This window comes from Mirounga angustirostris, unplaced genomic scaffold (genome assembly GCF_029215605.1).
Source record: "Mirounga angustirostris isolate CCGP_5_RB_7025 unplaced genomic scaffold, mMirAng1.0.hap1 SCAF_12, whole genome shotgun sequence".
Classification (NCBI taxonomy): Eukaryota; Metazoa; Chordata; class Mammalia; order Carnivora; family Phocidae; genus Mirounga; species Mirounga angustirostris.
The window spans coordinates 92,571,320-92,592,975 of record NW_026991720.1 but is presented as its reverse complement, the minus strand read 5'-3'; the positions used below and the strand labels follow the sequence as shown (position 1 = coordinate 92,592,975).

The window sequence follows — 21,656 nt, the reverse complement described above, 5'->3', positions numbered from 1 at the left end:
GCGAACTTGTAACAGAAGAAATCAGGGCGGAATGTAACTGAAAGCCCAGAAATAGACCCAAATATGACATAGATGATATTTACAACCTAGGACTAGGATGTACTGCTCACCAGCGCTGTTTGCATCGTTAGTTAGCCACTCAGAGCATAAAGTTGGACCCTTACCTCACAACATCTAATAAACTAAATTCTAAAACGGTTTAGTATTAAAGTGTAAGAGTAGAAAGCCGGAGAAGTAAAACAAAACTTGTGTGAAAATTAAAATCATCTTGGAGAAAGCTTTTCTAAGGAGAAACCACAGGAATAGAGTGTAATTGACTACATATATATATATATATGTTAAATTTTCCTACATCAAAACACACCATACAGTATTTTTAAAGTTACAGTTTACAGAAGGCTATCTTCTTTATACAAAGAGCTCTTCAAAATGACAGAGATAAACACCTAATAATTAAACATGAATAGTTAATGCAACAAAAGATACCTGGCTAACATGAAATAAAAATGAATTTCATTAGCAATCAAAGAAATACAAATTAAGATGATCTATCACCTGACCAAATGGCAGATTTAGAAGTTTTAACAGAGCTAAATGAAAAGTAATAGGAATGAATGTAAAACTTGCAGACCTTTCCTGGGCAATTCGGATTCAGCAGAGGTTTAGAAGTACACTCTTCCACCAGCAATGCCAAGGAAAGGACATGTATTTGTACATTTATGTGGATTTTCAGCACATTGTTATTTATAACAGAAAAGTTAGAAATAGTTTGTGTCCAGCAATAAGGAAATTTTAAGTTATGGTTCTTCTATAAAGGAATAATTGACAACCATTAAGAGGAGGGTAGAATGTAATTATTGACAGAGAAGGATGTTTACAATGTATTAAATGAAAAAAAATAAACCACAAACTTATGGGCAATATAAACCCATTAAGAGGAAGATTAGATACACATTCATATACATCCATCAAAGGCTAAATATTAATGGTTATGACTGGATGTGCTCCTACACTGTCGAATGTGTACCAGGCTAAAAAGGGAAAAATAAGTGTTTTGGGTTTTAAGCTTTGTCCATAAAACGTGGCACAATGGATAACAAGTAGTCCTCTTTGTCAGAAAAGATTATTCCTGAAAGTCTGTTCTGGATATAAGCAAGAATAAAACAAGGCTAAAAATGGCCTGGAATTCTTACGGCAGTTTATTTACAGCCTATCATATACAGCCTTTTTTTTTTTTTTTTTTTTTTTTTTTAACAAATGGCTTAAACACATCAGATTTCACAGTTACAAGACTTTACTAAAAGTTCTTGCAAAAAAGTACAACACCCTTACAACAGATTAACTTGAAAAAAAAATCAAGGGGATATTCATTTACAGGGCCTCATTTTGAATGCAATCAGAACTAAAACTTCTTTTTTAATAGGACATTTGACATGGTAAAAGGAGTTAAGACCCACAAAATTTGTTAGTCTACAAAATTCAAAGGACGAGTTCTTTCCATTATGGTCAAAATTCTGTTTTCTCCATCTTCAGCTGGATCCCTTGATAGCTTGTTATTTTGTTCTTAATAGCTCTTATTTTTAATTAAACTAAAAGCACTTTAAGAAATCATCTGGAGAGGCTTTGGTAAATGAAAAACCGTTGCTCCCTCATAACACCACTGGAAATTATAAAACCTTGAAAGAATTTAAAAGCAATGTTTGCAGAGGCCTGCTGATGATTTTCCTCCTACAAACGGAAAACAAATTTAAATGAAAGATTCTGTCTTACTACCTAATTGTTAGATATTTAAATAACTACGGTCTTAAAACAAAAAAGAGGAACCTCCTTTTTAAAAACTATTCATCCTCTATAGGCTTCTCATTTTTCTAGAGTTTTTAGTCTATTTCTCTATTTTTTGAGTTTTTAAAGTTGACTTTTTAAAGCCATTTGTGTTAAACTAGTTGTTCAGTAGTCTATTTTAAACACTGGTAACTATTTTAAGTCTATTTTCTTGTTAAAAAGTTAAGTGTTTCCTGCAGAATTTAGATAAGGCTTAGAGGAACACCCCAGATAACCCATCTCTAAATCTTTTTCTTAGCTATAAAGTGAGGGGACAAACCAAATGATACTAGATTATTAGAACATTCTGTTCGGGGGCACCTGGGTGGCTCAGTTAGTTAAGCAACTGCCTTTGGCTCAGGCCATGATCCTGGAGTCCCTGGATCGAGTCCCGCATCGGGCTCCCTGCTCAGCGGGGAGTCTGCTTCTCTCTCTGACCCTCCCCCCCCGTCATGCTCTCTCTCTCTCTCTCTCAAATAAATAAATAAAATCTTTAAAAAAAATAAAGACCTATGGTGAAAAGTTGTGTAAAATTGGATTGAGCTCCCAGTATTTCCTTCAGATTGGCCTATTACAAACTGGCCAGATGCAACTTAAAATTTGTTTTCATGATAGAGTTTCCAGTCGTTCTCTTTCTTTCTGGAATGTTATTTCTCTATTCCAATTTGGCCTTAAAATTTCACACTCACATTTTCATCTCTTGCATTCACGTAAGCATAATTTAGATACAGCTGAGTAGCAAAGACCACTGCCCTTTGCGGTTACGGACATATCCAGGTGCTAGAACGTACTGACGCATCCCAAGTACTTGGCGCTCGGCAGGCACCAAATGTATATTCACTTACAGAACGAAGCCCTGAATCACACCTAGAGCATTATCTTAATTCACATTCCCCAAGCCATTTTCATCAATAAACCCCTTAAAATGAGTCTCTTAAAATTTCGTGGGTGACTACAACTCCCCAACAAAGAATGGACTGAAGACTTGAGTCGCATGCAGAAAAACCTGCTGGGTCAGGAAACACAAAAGGGAACTTCACGAGAGACAATGAAATGTCTTCTTTTGGTAGGTCAGGCTTCTGAGCCTTCAACTTTCATCTTCATAGTTGCCATCTGACTTACCTGTTTCTTTCCCCGAAACTTAAGTGGTATTTTATGTTCCTTAGATTTCACTCAAGAATACTCAGGGATTACGGCAATTATAACCTACGGAATTAGTGATTTCCAACCCTGCTCTTTTTATGAAACCAAATTTACTCAAGTATTAAATGGTATGGAAGGGACGCATTAAAAGGTTTTTACTACTGTATTTCATCGATTCTTTCGTAGACTAACATCTCTGAATTTGGGAAGTATCTTACGATTCATGCAACTTAGCATTGTGTTGTCGTTTAATTGGCAACATTTTTTTCTAAGTGGTGCGTAAAATATCGATAGGTCTCACAATTAACGATGTCTTGGGGCAATATTAGAAGCTGTAGTTCAAATTTCCAATTTCAAGCAACAGTTTCCCTGTCCTCCCAGCCACTCGCCCAACATAAATACATAACTGAAATGTTGGAAAAACTATCCAAACACAGTTCACTTTTATATAAAATATTTAATTTTTAAAACACAGGCTATTCATGTCACATAAATATCTTCAATTTTAGGTTAGCTGCTATGGTCAGCAGAATTATCGAGTGTGACTATTAAGAATAACTTAGATACTGTCACTTACAGGAAAGTCTAAAGCGCTAAGACTCACCATATTAAAATTTCAGATACTTGAATACTGTAGCTATTTTGCTAAATTTCAAAATATTTCTTCACTTCCTGCAATGTAGTTTTATTATACGTTGTTAGTACTCAATATTCAAATAAAAGCAAAATAATTTTTCTTCCATTCATTTCTTTCTCCCCAACAAAAAATTTCCATCGAAAAAATAAAATGATCAACTGACATCAACTCATTTTATAGCAGTAAAATGGTCAAATATCCACTTTAAAATATCCTTACTGTCACCAAACTATAATGTTTCCCATATACTGTTTTGAAATGAAGGTTCACAAGTCAGATAGAGGGCATGGGGGTTAAAAGACTGACTTTAGAACTAGAACCATTTCCATTCTAAAACAGTTCTTCCAATTTACAATTCCAATCAAAAAGTAAGTTACCCAGAGAACAGTTAAAACAAAATGGTTAATTGGCACAACTCTCATTTCCAGAGTTTCTTTTCCCACTTAGTGATAATGGAAACACTGGTTCTTCACCTTTGGTTCCTCTCGAGAACTATTATAATTCTGTGTGCGCGTGAGCATGCACAAGAAGTTAGTGAGACTTGACACCATTACAACTTGCTTACATAAGGGTTAGTCCGTCATTCTTTGCTGCTTTTAATAAAAGAAAAAAAAATGTTAAAATGAACTAAAGTTGCTCTAAGTCTGGCAGAAGTCATAAAAACCCTCACAGAAGATGAGAGGAGGGAAGATAAGAGGTTTTCTCTCACTACTTTTTCTTTTTTGCTTCAATAAGTTCAATCTAGGCAATGTTTCTAGTTAACAAACTGAACAGTTAATTTTTTCTTAAAATGGCAATTGCATAACTTAAGATATGATGTTTGCCACCCCTCTCCCCGCCCCCCATGAACTTTCATAGAATCTGGCAAATTCTGTTTCTCAAGCCTTGCCTCTACACGACTGCCCTCCAATGATCCATGGCAAAAGGAAACGGGGACAGCAGGGCAGCCCGAAAAGAAATGGTACTTGGAAATTCTCATTTAGCTATTACTTTCAACCACTCAAATGACACAACTCTGTAGAACTTCTTGGAAGTAACAAGGTCCTGACTGGAGTTCTAGTCCCTTTCTTTGCTCTCACTCTCCTATCAAGACGAGGTGATAGTGGAAGGTCACACAGGCCAAAGGCAGGCAGGAAAGAAGAAAGTGGGATAGGCCGAGGGAACGGATCTAGCGGGAACTGAGAGGCAGTCCCGAAACACTGGAGAGCTCCCTGACTCTTCAATACAGTGTATTGATTCCCTTTAGAAGACAAATGGGTGTAAAGGTTAACTGCTTTTTCAGACCTTAAGCTTACCTGTTAAGGCACTTACTTACCCTCCCCACCCCAGATTTTTCATATAAAACCCACTATTTCATTTGAATGCATTTTGCTCGGCTATGATAATCTGCAAAATAAAACAAAAATAACGTTGACCATTTTTTTTTTTTATAAAACTGTTGCATCAAGAGAAAGGTTGTGTTTTATTTTCTGAAGTGAGCACAAAGTACACCTTTCACAATAACACTGAAAGCAGGTGCAAAGACTGACAGTGACCTTTGACTAAAGGTAGCTTTGTAAAAAGAAAAATACCAAATAAATCAGTGCCCTTTCTGATTGTTGTAAAACTGGAGGGGGGAGGGAGGCGTTGGTTGGTTGTTACATAAAAGTTGGTCCAAACTTACAAAAAAAGCACAAATGTGCATAGTTCAGAAGATCTGCAAGAGGGCCATAAAAGACTCTTATGTCCCTAAGATTAGCATCCACTTAAAACTGCAAGAATACAAAATAAAACTGTTAACTAGAATTTGTGAAGATGTACAATCAATAGATCTAGTTTTTAGAACAGCATGAATTTAAGCAAAGGTTTTTTTTTTCTTTTTTTTTTTAACTATTGTATGCAAGACCCTTTTCCACATAAAAATAAAGCTGTTGTTGAATTAATATTATTCAAGTCTCTTGGATTGCTGCCTTAAATTGCAGCTAGAAAAGTCTTTCCAGATAAAAATGATGTGCCTGAGGAAAAACAGATACTCAGTATGGTAACCCTCTGCCTCGACCTCTGCCAGCTGATGTGCTAATGTGTCCCCTGTATCCTTGTGAATATCCAGGTCCCTGGGCAGGAGAAGTCCAGGTCTGCCCGTGCATGAGGCCGGGGCCGCCCGGGTTTTCCTGTAAGTTACCACCATAGTTATAGTTGTGCATCTTTGCTGGCAAAGGATGAGTATTCTCTGGCCCTGTGGTAGGGTCACTGCTGTTCGCCAGGACTGCAATGGGGCCATGGCTATATTCAAATCTATGGTCCTTGTCCCCACTAAACAACATGGGACCGGTATTGAGGTAAATGTCTCCATATCCAGCTACTGAACTGGGAAATGACTCGGAAAAGGCAGAAGGCTGAGGTGGACCACCAGAATGAGATGAAGTAGTACTGTAGTTATCCAAAGACTGAATATCTGAGTTTCCAATGAAGCTACGTCGTTCCAATGGCGGAGCGGAGCTACCTCCTAGACCATCATTGCTAACATAAGAAGCGGAAGAGAAAGAAGAGGATCCAAAATTGTCCTTGTAGTCTGACGTGGGTACATAAGTGTCTCCTGCCTGGTAATCAATACCGCTTTCTCTTTTGGGGTCATCCTGGGGCTGATGCTGAGCAAGCAGCTGTAACAGGGCCGCTTTCACTCCGGCGTGAGGGTCAGTTAACGAAGAGCTAGTGGTGGGAACGTGCTGGTTTTCTGTCCGATAATCCAGATCTTCTTCAGTGACTGGTGGTGGTTCCGGTGGTTCTGGAGGTCGCTGATCAGGAGGCAGAATACGAGGCCGGTCTGGTTCTGGTGTGAGCTCCAACATCCTCATATCTTGATGCTGAATGAGGTCATCTTGCCCTAAGTGAAACAAAACAAAAAAAGAGAGTTAAAAGTTATCATGGAAAACGAGATGTTCAAAACAGTCAATGTTTCCTATGGGTGGTTGTAAAGAACATGAGAAGTTCCATATCTGGGAAAAAAATAAAAGAAAATAAAAGAAAGAAAAGAAGGAAGGAAGGAAGGAAGGAAGGAAGGAAAGAAGGAAGGAGGGAAAGAAGGAAAGGAGGAAAGGAAGGAAAGGGAAGGGAAGGGAAAGGAAGGAAAGAGGGATGTAAGTACTAACATTGCCTGCTACCATTTAAGTGTATGGTGACTGCAAAATTTAATTGCATTTGACTTTTCAAAGGTACCTCACATCTCCCTATTCATGGCTCGAAGAACAAAGCTCCTGTACACACAAAGCCTCTGCCTTGGTCAATACCATCTTGTTGTTGTAGCTGGAGTAAAAGATGATTTCTTAACCACAGGTTTACATGACAAACTCTATGGCCTTCACAATGAGCCGTATCACACATGGATAACTTGTTAAGGAATCTGCTCCTAGGAGTAAATGGACTAAGAAAACCACCTGTAAGTGGTGCCCTGGGAATTTTCAGAACCTCTCCACTAGCAATGCCCCTGGACAATATGCATTACCACTGCCCCTCCACATCAAGAGCGTGAGCACCAGCGCGTTAGAGGGTCCGCGACCTGCACACTCACCCGACGCCGGCGTGCTAGGTTCCGGGGGTGGCCTGAGCTGCAACGGCGCCTCGTGTCCCGATCCGTTTTCCCTCTCTTCTAGTAGCGCATCTTTCTGCTTTGACTGCTGGGCCTTTATTAACTGAGTCAGCAGAACCGCGAACGCGCTCTGCACGGCAGCCTGCGCAGCGTCAGTCTCCACTTTAGGCTGGAGGCTCTGAGAACAAGGCTGAACTCCTCCCAATGGTTTCGAAGACTCCTGTTGTGGTGTGGATGGATCTGTCTGTTTTTCACCTGTTGCCAAAATTCCAGCAGGAAGGTTTATTTTATTTAGCTGCTGCTGAGTCTCAGAGTTTACCTTAATGTTCAACACTTGGACAAAATCAGCCATATTAACACTTGTTTTAGACTGTAGTAGGTTTAGTAGAATTGCCAATTCACTGTGGTTTAACTGCTGTCCAGGGCCTGTTTTTACTAAAGACAAAATTTGTATTGATTAGAATTGCCATAATTCACAGCACACCCCGCCCCCCAAAACAGCCCTGTGTGACCACATTCAAATGTACATTTGTGGGACAGTGTTTAAGAAACACTGTGAAAAAGGCGTCTCTCGGTCTAGTTCTAATTTCATGGACGTTTAAGATGGAACTGCACAGAAGTTACAACAACAAAAACTGCGGCCCGTTCTGAAGAAGTTCTCTTCAGGGGTAAATACTTCAAAAGGGAACTCGGGACTACGGCTGGCAGCTCATCCCCGAGACAGAAGCCGGAACTACGGGAACGAAGGAGGACGAGGACAGCTACCGAGTCAGCACTCAGCATTTCATACCCCTTACTCCTCACAACAACCTTAAAGCCATGCTCTGTTATTAGTTACCCCTGCCCCCCTTTCTTTTTTACTGAAGAAACTGACATCCAGAGACACTCACTCACTTGCCCAGGGTCACACACACACACACTCTGGAAGTGGCGGAGTTGGGATCAGGACCTACGTGCTCTGATTCCAGACTCGGAGCTCTACTCACCGCACTGCCCATCTAAAATAATGCTTCTTATCTAAGGACTTCACCTTATTTTCGCAGTAAATTCAAACTGGGATGTTGCCGACTCTTTCATAAAATGCATTTTATTCCAATTACCATTTTTTAAGTTAACTCACTTTGGGAAGTTAGAACTCCTACAGGAGCATGCTTATAATGTGCACACGAGAGGGTATTAACTCGTCACCAGTGACACAGATGCGTTTTTTTTTTTTTTCAATTTTCAGTTTAGACTTGTGACGGTTTACACAGGTTCTTGTGCAAGCTTCTCTGAGTCACGTGTAACAGCAAGGTTCGAGGGCAGATACTACTATATAAGTTCAGGGATACTACACCAATAAGCAATTTCTCTAAGCATAAAAGGTGAATAGAAGAGAAACTCCAAGAAGATGAAACACTGATGATTAATGCTATCCTTTTATTTTCTCTCTTTATATAACCTGAGCTACTTTTTATTACTTCTTAGTTATTTTTAGGTTACCTCAAAACAAACTTTTGCAAGTTCTTCTTGTGACCCGCGGGCATTCATAAATAAGGAGCCAAGCTTGTTTGCTGCATGCTAAGAGCCCGTTGCCCTCATTTTCCAGTTCAGGTCTCTGTCAGCAGAGGTATTCTGTGACTATGCCGTCTCCTCTACAGAAAGGGCATTTTTTTATTTTAAGACAGCTGATGATGACGAAAATGGGGCAGAGAGGATTCACTCCCATTTCACAAAACCAGAATTTTCACTTCTTAACAGTGACAGTTAAAAAAAGGGGGGGGGGCGACAAAAAATAAAATGAAACTCTGACCAACAAATAACAATTGGTCTTGGTTTGTAAAGTAATATGCATCAGCGCTCTAATGTAGTCTGGCCAAGGTCAAGTATAAGCCTGCAGATTACACGGGAAAGCATTAAAGGTAATCTACTCTATATTTACACTCAACCACCAAAAGTTGAATCTGATCCGCAGATCTGTTCTAATCAGCCTACTGATCTTTAAAACTAAATGACAGAATGAGTTTAATAACATTTCCGGCAACACTGAAAAGGTTTCATTCTCACGAGGACGCCGACTCTTCGAACAGAGTCAGAGGAAGAACTCCGTTTCCCCCACATACCCTTCTTTACCCTACTTCAAGTCCTATCTGGCACAAAAGAAGAGTCCAATCTTTGAGGTTCTAGAATATAATGGGATGGATATTAAGAGTGATCTGAGGACATTATAAACAGTGTCAAAGAGCTTCTGTTACGAGTCCCGGCCGCCTTCCTGTACCTGTCTAACTCCTGCACTAGGTGAGGAAGGAAGCAGAAAGAGCTGACCGCTCACTAAGCACACGGTGCCAGGCGCGGCCAGGCGTTTGCAACGGCACAAGCAATTCACGGGGAAATGTTAAGTCCGGTGGATAAACCTGAACGTTTTAGCCGTAGATGCTTTAACACTAGAAGAGATCATCACCGTGAGGCCCGGAACGAGGGAAGAAGAGCAACCCGCGCACGAAGCGCTACTGACCGGGAGCTAGGCTCGAGTTGCCCTGAGGTTTCAGCTGGGAGGCCGGCGGCACGACCTGCGGTGTGCTGGTCCTGCTGTCGTCCAGGCCGAGAGACAAGTCCTTTCTGGGGGCTTTCACTGTGGACACATCATCGGTCATGCCCATCTGCTTCTGCCTCCTTCGCTTTTTACTCCATAGCTCATGACAATCTTGCCATAAAGGAAGGCTGGAAGACAAAGTATCCAATTGTGTGCAATGTTACTTCTTAACAACACCCCGAAACTGCTAACAGTTACTACAGAGCACCAGAGCTGCCCCCCCTCCCGCCCCCACCCATCGTTCCTGAAGACTGCAGACACATGCTGGTGACTCCTCAATAAAAGTCATCCTTGACGCCCCCCCCTCCGTCAGGGCTTCACCTTTACAGCCGGACTATTTTTCTGTGACTTCTGAAGAATCAGTAAATAATCATTTAGTAAAACTATGAACGAAGAACACAAGTTCATAAAAGTATGTTACTATCATCCTTGGTGCAACCTCTTAAAGCCAGTTCTCCTCACAGTACACCATACATTGAATAGGACATGGGGGGAAAGGCCAGAAATATGCCACTTGCAGAAAATGGAAACAGGATTAAAAAGTAGTAAAAGCTAGGAGATAACATCTGTGAAAAACTTTCTAGTACAAGCTTCTTACTTTTGTAATACCCTCTCATTTACTTCCATAATCAAGTGCTCTAAAATTAAACTATGCTACAGAGAAGTTTAAAAAATAGGTAATCCAGGCTCATGACTACCCATCAACACAGAGTTCTGAATAACTAGCAACTATCAAGATTACCCACGATTCTGAAACAGTTCTGCCTTAATGTGATTCATAAAGCTGACAACACTGCTGAGTAACTTTTGCTTAAAGAAAGACATAAATGTTTGATTTATAAATGTTTTCTTCTTATCCTCATAAAAATTCCAATGGGAAGTTACTATTATATCTATTTTAAAGATGAGAAAATTGAGGCTTGGAAAGGTTAATAAACTTGCCCAGAATAACTACGAATGCCCTTACACAGCCCCAACCTGGTCATACATCTGCCGTCTTCAACCTGGAGAGGTTTCCCTCTAGGGAGGCTTTCCAATGGGGTACACCTGACACTGTTTTAAAAGAATTCACATCTCTCTACGTCCTCTTTCCTGGCATCGATCTTTGAGAATGGCCTGCACAGCAAGTTCGTTCACACCTCCTGTTTCACAGTTAGTCTCACCTCATGTTATAAAGTAAAGGCATATGCAACAATATGGTTGAATCTTAGCAATATAATATTAAGTAAAAAAAGTCATTCCCAAAAGATTACAAACAGCATGACACCCTTTTATAAAATTAAAAACAACTAAAAATTTTCAATATAACTTTTTATGAGTACATATAGATGGCAACAAAAGTATATACAAAAGAAAACAGGGATGATGGTTACCTCAGGTGGAAGGAGGCAAGGGGGATAGGTCGTAGGGCAGGGGGTGGGGAGAGGGGATGATATGACTAACGTAGGTTATTTTCAAGGTTCTAGCTTTTATTTGGTAGGTTCATGGCTGCTTATTAACATCATTTAAAATAACTAATTAAGTAACTAAAAGAAAAAAAAGAGAGCCATGCATGGACCAATGATGAGTGACACAAGGATTATGATTAAACCAAGTCTATGCACCTGAGGTCCAAAAACAAAACAAAGGCATACCTCTCAGCCATCTTACTATGGTGCATTGCCTCAGCGTGTAAAAACCTCCTGGAGTAACAAACAAAGGTACAATTTGAAATATTGATATTGGGAAGCTTTAAGGCATCATAAACCCGCCAAAGACTTTCCTTTCTGTGTGTGTGTGTGTATGTATCATAGATGTGTGGCCTTCGCCCCTGGTGGGATATTCTGAATTCAGATATACTGCAGAGTAGGGAAACTGGGAGTGACTTCACCTCTTCCGCCCTGATGCTCTTTCGGGAGAGCCCCGGGAGAGGAAAGCAGGCAAAGAAACCCACTACCAGGGGCTTTTGTTCCCTCCCACAATTTAAAGCCAAGAGATTCCTCTATGGATTATCTCAACACTCATCTCTAGGAAAGATAACCATTACCCAACAAATAGCTGAAATGTACAGGTTAGTGCTGCTGACTCTGGATACACCAGCAGGGTTTTCTAGGATGACCAAATTTTTATGTGCTTTTCTGCAGGTTCAAATACTGGCTCAGCCACTTATTGTGTCTCGTTAGGCAAGTAACTTGACCTCTGTGCCTCAGTTTCCTTATCTTTAAAAATGACATTAGCAATACAATCTGCTTCATGAGGTAGAGGTAATCTATGTTAACATATGTAAGCGCTGGACAGTGCCTCTCACAGAGCAGGCACTGTATTCATGTTTGATACCACTTATCATCATTCAACACGACGGTTTGAAACTACTTTCATCAAATCACATCATGAAATATTCCAATTACAGTTGATCACATTTTATCTTATAAATTTTCAGTGCTTTTCACTTGCTGTTAAGAAAAATAAAATTATAGGCTAGCTGTCACTCTAAGTCACTTTTTAGCAATATATGCTTTCTTTTCATTAAACACACGAGAAAAATTTGACACCACATCTAATACAATTGATGCAGTTGCTTTGGTTTTTTTGTCTTACTATCCCATTCTCATTTGATTATTCCGAAAAAAAATGATCACAAGAGTTTAATACATACACATATTTCCCAAAGGAATCCCATACCAATGCTTTTCTTCACAGTCCTCGCCTCATAATTTATCATTTTAACTACCCATTACATATTACAAAATAATGAGATGTCGTTTATATAATTTTTAATTTATATATTAAATCAATAGCATTATAATTTCAACCTGACTGCTTTAGTGATGTATCCCTAATTTATTACTGGATTACAGCCTGTTCACCAAAATGTGTATTAACGTCCCTATTTTTAATGGAGAAATGCAGTCAGGTGTGTTCTGATAAAAATTAAGTGAATTTAGGTGATGTGTTTGACAATATGGACACAGTTTCCAATTGGGTTACGTGGCAGACTTTTCCCATTCATTAAATGGGCTATATCTTCAGTGCCAAAACATGTAATAAGAAAAACGATCTAACATATGGATTGGCAAAGTTGCACTGACATTACATGTTGACTTCCAAAACTTTTCTTAGTATACTGGATGAAACAAGTACTAACAAAAGAAAAAGTACTAAGTATAAAAAGTCATTTAGGGGCACCTGGATGGCTCAGTTGGTTAGGCGACCGACACTTGGGTTTAGGCTCAGGTCATGATCTCAGGGTTGTGAGATCGAGCCTCTTGTCGGGCACTGTGCTGGGTGTGGAGCCTGCTTAACGTTCTCTCTTTCCAGGATGCCTGGGTGGCTCAGTCAGTTAAACAGCTGTCTTCGGCTCAGGTCATGATCCCGGGGTCCTGGGATCTCTCTCTCTCAAGTAAATAAAAATCTTAAAAAAAAAAAATCTCTCTCTCCCTCTTCCTCTCCCCAACCCCCTGCCCCTGGTTCGTGCGCCCTCCTCTAAAAAAACAAAACAAAACAAAAAAACAAAACAAAAACAAGAAGTCATTTACTAAGTATTTAAAGCTTCTTTGGATTTTTTTCTCAAATTTTGAAAAAATAAATGATTAATTACTGGATAAAAAAATCTTTTCAAGTTACATGGTTTCCAATTCTTTACTATCAAGAAAATTAAAAGAGGGCGCCTGGGTGGCTCAGTTGGTTAAGCAACTGCCTTCGGCTCAGGTCATGATCCTGGAGTCCCGGGATCGAGTCCCGCATCGGGCTCCCTGCTCAGCAGGGAGTCTGCTTCTCCCTCTCCCGCTCCCCCCTCTTGTGCTCTCTCTCTCTCAAATAAATAAATAAAATCTTAAAAAAAAAAAAAAAAGAAAATTAAAAGAGAAAGAATCTTAAAGTTGACATCTGAAAGGTCATACTAATTTCTGATGACAAATCATCATGTGATTTTTGCACATAATGTGGAAGGAGGCAAAGAACTTAGAGATAAAACTATGACAAAAGTCTATCCATTCGCAAAGGCTTATTTACAAGGGTACTTATAAAAATAAAAAATAAAATTACAATTAATGTGGGACTTTCTCATTCTAGAATAAGGAGTATTAACTGATAGATATCAAGATTACCTAGGGGGGAAAAAAAACAACCTATTTCGTTAGGTTGCATTTCCAACCAAATTTACATATATGTGTGTGTGTGTGTGTATACTTTTTTTTTTTTTAAGCAGGCTCCACACCCAGCATGGAGCCTAACACAGGGCTTGAATTCATGACCCAGAGATCAAGACCTGAGCTGAGCTAAGATCAAAAGTTGGACACTTACCTGACTGAGCCACCCAGGCACCCATTTCTTTCCTTTTTTTAAACGATTTTATTTATTTATCTGACAGAGAAAGACACAGCGAGAGAGGGAACACAAGCAGGGGGAGTGGGAGAGGGAGAAGCAGGCTTTCCCGCTGAGCAGGGAGCCCGATGCGGGGCTTGATCCCAGGACCCTGGGATTCATGACCTGAGCCGAAGGCAGATGCTTAACGACTGAGCCACCCAGGTGCCCCCTTTCTTTCCTTTTATAAAAAAATTTTAATTGAAGCATAGTTGACATATAATATTATATTAGTTTCTGGGGTACGACATAGTGATTCAACGATTTTCTTCCCTTTTTTAAACTTAAATACATACTAGTAATACTTGCAAAGACCACTTGACCAACAAGAAAAAAAGCTTTGTCTTTTCTAAGTGACTCTTGGTGAATATCAAAATGCTAAGATATTCTGATCTCACTGAAACATTTACAAGAGTGATGTAACTGCCCCACTTAAAAGTGTCGACACTTACCATACACCGAAATTTACATCTTTTGCAACTATTGCAACGCTTGATTTTAAAAAAGTTTAGATGTCAATGAAAAATGTGCTCGATACAGCTTTCACCAGAATTCCTTCATGGGGACCATTTAAATCAAGAGATTAACTTAGTATTACCAATAATGGGAGAAAAATGACCTTATATTCCTCCTGATAGGATGAAGCAGGAAGCACACCTCACTACCTAAGTAATATTCTCGACACACACACACACGCACACACACACACAAATGTTATTCTAATTCTGATCACAAGAAAGCAATTAAAGCTAGACTGTAGAAAGTTTTACAAAATAGCTAGCTTGAACCCTTCAAAAATGTCAATGTCATAAAAGCCCTACCCAAAGAGGAATTAAAGACTGAAGAGACATTGCAACTAAATGAAACATGTGAGCTTTGAATGAATTCTTCATCCAAGACAAAACAAACAAACAAACAAAAAACCAGACTATAAAGGAAATTACTGGGACAACTGGAGAAATTTGAATATGGACTGTCTACTAGATATTGCAATGTTCAATTTCTTATGCTTTATAATGGTACTGTAGTTATAAAGTCCCAGTTCTTACAGATACATGATAAATTACTTGTAAGTGTTGTGTTACTCCCACAATATAATATTCAAACAGTTCAGGGGAGAAAAGCTTATATATATAGTGACAAAGCAGATGTTAATAACTATTGAATCTAGGTGAAGGATATACGAATGCTCATTGTACTATTCTTCCTATTTTTCTGTCGAGGTGAAATGTTTCCAAATCAAAAGTTGAAAAGAATTCTCTGAAGGGGTACTAGAGTCAAAGTTTCAAGACTGCCAATAAGCAAAACAAAAACAAAAACAAAAACAAAAACCCACCATGAAACAATTCAACAGTGAATGATTCAGATCTTTCAACATATCAAATGACAGATCCTTTTTGTCTTTCAAACCATCTCATAATGGCAATTCATATATAGTTCAAGAAAAACTTAATAAAGCTGAATATGAAGGTCTCAGAAATAGAATAAGCCCTAAGTGATAAGTGGAAGAGCCAGGATTTGAACTCCAAAGCCCATGTCTGTTCATTCACAATATGCTAATTTTATTACATGGAGACATTTTATTATAGAAATAGGCTTGCTTTTATGATGCTCATCAAAAATTTTTAAGTTACTAAGGAAATCCCTACAAAGTTTCTAGATCCTATCAAAAAGAACCAAATGGACTGCTTTGATCCCTCCCTTTCCCCCAAATCAATCCTAGAGATATTATAGGAGCCACAAGGGAATGAAGGTTCAAGAACCCAGCTAGTCTGACTCCCAAACTCTATACATTTTCTCTGAATCATACAATAAACTCATTCTACACTGGCTTTTGTTACTAATGCTCTTTTATCCAATGATAAGGACTTTCTATTGGCTAGTCTGCCAAGGAGTATTTGAGAATTGCTCTTTCTTACTGAACTAACTTGCTGGCTCCACCCCTCACTAGATTTGTATTCTTGGGCAAGTTTCTTAACCTCTTTGAGCCTGCTTCCTCCTCTGTAGAACAGTGACAATAATAATACCCACCTGATAGAATGTGACACATGAAAAATGCTTAGCACAGCACTCACTCAAATTTTTACCTATAGCAACTAGTAGCAGTATAAACAGTAGGCTTGGTAGAAGGAGTACTAGAATGATAATTAGCAGCGAGAGTGTTTTCTTCGAGTTGAAATCTATTAATAAAATTAGAAAGAGGAAGGCTGCTTTTGCTAATCCTATGGGTAGCTGAACATGAAGCAAGGTTCTGCATTCTAGATGTGCAAATTATGTGTATTACTACTGTTCAATTTCTTTAGATTTATACTATTTCTTTTGACTTAACTAATCATGGAAGAGCCTCTGCTCATTTTATAGAGATGCTATTAAAACTGTCCAGATGGAATCTAACATAATAAAAAGCCACTTACTCTGGTGGAGGCATTTTTGAGGGTTCCACGTCCCGGAGGAACTCGCACTGGAGAGCCTGTTCTGCAGTGCAGCGCTTACTAGGGTCCAAGGCGAGCATGTAATCAAATAAGTCTAGCGCGGCTGCAGGGATACTGGCATGAGAGAATGACAAAAGTCATACGTGGTCTTTGACAAATGCTTAATGCTTCTTTAAGCTCCTAACATTTTATAACATGTTTGCTCTACTTTATTCCAATAAATTCCAATTTTTCCTTTGAAGAAACAGTCATTTTTACATAATTTTGAGCTATTATTCTAAATAATTTGAAACTTGGCCAACAATGGTATATTTTATTACTCTGTTGGACATTTGCAACTATAACATAAATTAAGAGCTGAATAGAATAGCTTCCTGTAACAAAATAAAAACCTGAGCTCAAATAACATGAAAGTTGCTTCATTAAAATTTTAAATGGCATTCAAGTTCTGTCATGTAAGCTCCAAATGAAACACACAACCCTAAATCACCGACACCATAATCACAGTGAGATGGTAATTTGCATGTAGCAAAGGGAAACTCAAAATTAAAGGACACAGAAGAATTGTGATAGGTCTACCTTGGGTCAACAGAGGACAGAGTGACATTTAGAATTCTCAAGAAATAACTAAAAAAAAAGGAAAAAAATTCAATGCGATATGGACACTTAAGCATCCCCTTCTTACAAAACAAATTCTTCTCTTAACTTTCGACGATATTGCTTCTTTGGTTTCATGGTGTTGAAATATGGTAGTTTGATTACATCGGGCCACACTGCAGGACATGGACTCCCACATATACGGCTAAACAACACACAAAAAGAGGTACATCAATATAAACTCTACAGAAAAAAATCATTCAGACAACTGCTATATAAAACATCACCTCATTCTTCAACACAAAAAGTTGGAGTCTTGATACAGTATGTAAGAAATTTCATTAAATATTTTAGCATCCCAACTTAATTACTTGTTTTAAGAAATCAATTTATTTTCAGTGGATATTTCTAACACTCCAAACATTCCAATTCCTAAAAAGAAAACCTTCATATTTGCAAAATAAAGTCTTAAAACACAGGGAACCCTCCAAATATGCTGACCATATCTTGAATCAAGATAAAAAATTTTATGCCAATAAATTAAGGAACCAGAGTTTAGGTTTGTGTCTTTCTCTGGTCTTATAGGTACCTGTCATTACTTCTCATGAATAAGATGAAGTTTGTGAGAAGAGCGTAAACGAATTCCCTACACCCAGGAAGGGAACTATACTGTCATGTCTGCTGCTCCATTCGATCAACAGGAGGACCCTCAAAGCAACGTTCTTGAAACATAGAAGTTCTTCAGCTTAAGTAGTGCCACTGATTTCAAGGTATGGAGAAATTTTAATTGCTTTACTCTCTGCTTATCTGTAGCTTGAAAACCCTATTTCTGTACTAACCAGGAAGTCCTTGTTACCGTAATTTGTAGAAGAAAGGCTATAACAGAGGCAACTCCAGCCGGTAAACATTTAAAAACTCACTTGGCAATACACAGATGAAAAATTTGTTAAATATGCTTAATGCACGCATACTGAATCTCAAAAATAAATGTACATTGAACATAAAATCCTCAGCTGATCTTCATATGCGAAGAGGAAATGTCCATGCATCACTGACTAAAAATAAAAATGTTCTGTATGTAATAAATATAAATGCATGCACCAATGTGTATAAACAAGTGATGACTAACGTTGTCAGACATCCTTTAGCTGAACTGTAGAACACTATCTCAGAAACACATATATTTACGTAAGATAACTGCTCATGTTTTTTAAGCTATGTCACTGAAATGTCCTTTTTTGGTTTCAATATAGTTTAGGATTTTTGGAAACACAAGCTTCTAAAAAGGTAGTAAGAGCCTATTCTTTGTACACGGCCCGTCTCTTCTTCCTCACAACTGGATTTTTACAATCTCCTCAAGGAAACAAGGCTGACCCTGGGAGGACGGTTCTACGATCTGGTCTCAAACTGCCTTCCTAGTCTCATTCCCCAGTTCATCTCTCCCCACGGACCAACCACACCCTTCCATGTCTGTGATCATATTCTCTCTCCCTAGATTCTAACTAGTGGAGAATCTTTTTCATTTCTCAAGATGCAGATCAAAAGTAATCTATTCAGTGCAGTCTTCTGTATCCCCATGGCCACTCAGAAGGGTCACTCTGCATTCTATTTGCTTCTTTTGACACTTTTTCATATTTCATGCTGCTTTGTATCTTGGTTTACCTGCCTGTTTCGCTTACTAAATTGATAGTTTAGGAACCGTGTCTCTCACTTTTGTGTACTTCTCCAAGTATATATATATAGATAATCCCAGGCAGACTGATGTGTTATTACAGAAGCATGAAATATATTGAAACTTTTTAAAATGAAGAATACTTTCAACTGCAGAGATACAAGAACATGTTCCATGTTATGGAAGAGGTGCAGAATTTTGGCTACAGCTCCAAGGATAAGTAAACAACAGACAGGTGAGAAGGAAGTAAGAGAAATGTTACTGGCAAAGAGAAGTGCATAGACAGAGACATGGAAGCAGTCAAGTACAGACATGTGGGAGGAAGACGAAGGAAACAGGTGGAATTTAGGGCTCAGAGAGGGTTAGCTAAGAGCACAGAGAGGAGCCACACAATGTTTTAAAAGGCAACCTGCCTAACTATAATGAAGACAAACTTTGAAAACAAACTTTAAAACTGAATCCTGTCTGTGACACTGGTCAAACTGCATTGCTGAAGAATCTGTTTCTTCTTTTGTAAAAGAGAGATTCATTTTACTTCAGAGCTGTGAGATTAAATGAGCTGGCATCTGGCCCGTTCAGTAGCCCTTCAATAAAAGTAAGTTTCATTACCTCTTAGGTAAAGTTTCAATTATTCTACTCTATGTGTTGTGGGAAGATAGTTGACTAACAGTTATCTAGCTGGTAGCAACACACATGATGGAACAGACCTACGGAGGCAGGGAAAGTTCCCAGAAACTAGGGAAGCAGACAGGACAGCAATGGATGGTAACTGCATGTTAGCAAAAACTAGCCTGATGGCCAGCCAGTTATCTCAAAATCACTTACCGAAGAGGTCTTGAAATGCATCATATACTAAATCCCCAAATATCTGACGCCTATTTCGGGAATGAATCAATTCTGATCTATGTACTTTGGTATCAATACCGTATGGTAGCTTTTGCTTTTTCCTTTTTACAAGGCCAACAGGACAAAGCCTTCTATCTAGCCATTCCTCTAATTATTCTCCTCAGAATTTTCCTAGGATGAATTGCAGAATCAATACTGTCACACTCCAAAACGTAAGAGAATCTGTTTGGATTCAACTGCTGCTCTGAATTTATAGATTTAGAAGGGATTGTTATCTTCAGAAGGCTTAATACTTCTATCCCAGAAATATCCAATTTTTATATTTCCTTCAGTTTTGTATTTACGTTTCTTCAACTGGATCTTATATATTGCTTTTTATCAGTTTTATTTTTTGCTTTTTTGAATGTATTCTTATCCCTATTGTATTGCCTAAGCAGTAAATAGGGAAGAAAACATTTTACATATGACATCCAAAGTTTTAGATAGCCATCTGAGATCCTATGGCTCCTACCATAGTTTTAATGGTTCTTTCTTTGAGGCTTTCCAGGTTTATAATCTTATCACCTATAATCAGAATTCTTCTCTATTTTTTCCAAACATGCACACCTCTTTATCATGATATGGTATGTGGCAATTTCTAAACATTATTACAATGATAATGATGCCACACAATACTGGGTAGTTTTATTTCGTTTCTGACTTTAATGGGAGTACTTTCATTGTTTACAACTGGGAAGGATGATGATTTTTGGTTTGAGAACAACACATAATAATCACAGACACAGACACAAACTCACACACATATCCTGTTAAGAATTAATTTATTCCTTTTTACTATGGGCTTTATTTTTGTGGCTTTTAAATTTTTTTTTTTAAGATTTTATTTATTTATTTGAGAGAGAGAGAACGAGAGAAAGAGAGCACATGAGAGGGGGGAGGGTCAGAGGGAGAAGCAGACTCCCTGCTGAGCAGGGAGCCAGATGTGGAACTCGATCCCGGGACTCCAGAATCATGACCTGAGCCGAAGGCAGTCGCTTAACCAACTGAGCCACCCAGGCACCCTATGGCTTTTAAATTTTTTAAAGGATACTTTAGTTTTGTTAGTTTTATTTTTAGAAACTATTATAATCATCATCTGCATTTTTCCCCCTGAGTAACTAATGTCATGAATCATATTAAGAGCTTTCCTAATACTCACGCTTACATTCAATAGAGGAATACTTCCTGGCCTTAGTAAAGTATTATCATTTTAGTGTAATGCTGTATTCTACTTGTTCATTTAGATGTTGTGCATCAATATTCCTATGTGAGATTGGTATACAGGAGCAGTTCTCAGAAGTGGGGTTCACAGACTCTTCAGGGGTCTGGCAGATGAAAGGTGTAACTAAGACATTATTTGCCTTTTTCAATGTGTTGATTTTGCACTCATGGTACAAAACCCATAGTGAGGAGAATGCCCAGCACCTTAGTATGATTCAGGGCAGTGGCACCAAACTGTCAGCAGTAAATACTCTTCACTACTATACCATCTCCCGGGGTGGGGGTGGGGGGGCAGGGGAGAGACACACTAGCCATTTCACTTAAGAATGTACTTGTTGAAACAGTAAAAATCGTTAATGTTATTAAACCCTAACACTATTTAGAAGAGTGTGTATCTTCTTTATATTCTCAGTGATGAAACAGAAAATACTCATAAAGCACTTTTGCTGCTCAAGAAATTCTGACAGTTATCCTGAGAAGCATTTGAGCAATTATTTGAGCTGCAAGCTGAAGTAGCTGCGTTTTTTTCATGGACGGTCATTTTTACCTGTATGAACAAGTAACACACTATGGTCATTCAGATTTGGGTATCTGCCAGACATTTCTCACATGTGAACAAAGTCAGCTTGTTACTTCAAGGAAGACGATTGCGGTATTTATTTTCAATTATAAAATCCGAGCTTTCAGGAGAAAATTAGAATACTAGAAAGCTTGTATCTATGCCATGGACTTGACAGCTTCACAATGAATACCTATAGACTTTCCTGATG

The 21,656-nt window shown here is 38.6% G+C and overlaps 1 protein-coding gene across 3 annotated transcripts in view; it reads right to left on the bottom strand.

The window, feature by feature from the left end:
* Nucleotides 1-3,401: 3,401 nt before the first annotated feature.
* CDK13 (cyclin dependent kinase 13) overlaps nt 3,402-21,656 on the bottom strand; it is a 123,328-nt gene continuing 105,073 nt past the window's right edge. The window contains exons 10-14 of one of the 3 annotated variants that reach the window (XM_045864926.3): nt 17,197-17,313; nt 16,494-16,625; nt 9,661-9,866; nt 7,149-7,601; nt 3,402-6,464 (exon numbers count right to left, since the gene is read on the bottom strand). In XM_045864926.3, coding sequence (XP_045720882.1) covers nt 5,614-6,464; nt 7,149-7,601; nt 9,661-9,866; nt 16,494-16,625; nt 17,197-17,313 — 1,759 coding nt within the window. In that variant the 3' untranslated portion in view covers nt 3,402-5,613. The remainder of the gene's footprint in view (nt 6,465-7,148; nt 7,602-9,660; nt 9,867-16,493; nt 16,626-17,196; nt 17,314-21,656) is intronic. The other 2 variants (XM_045864927.3, XM_045864928.3) reach the window with 2 other exon arrangements.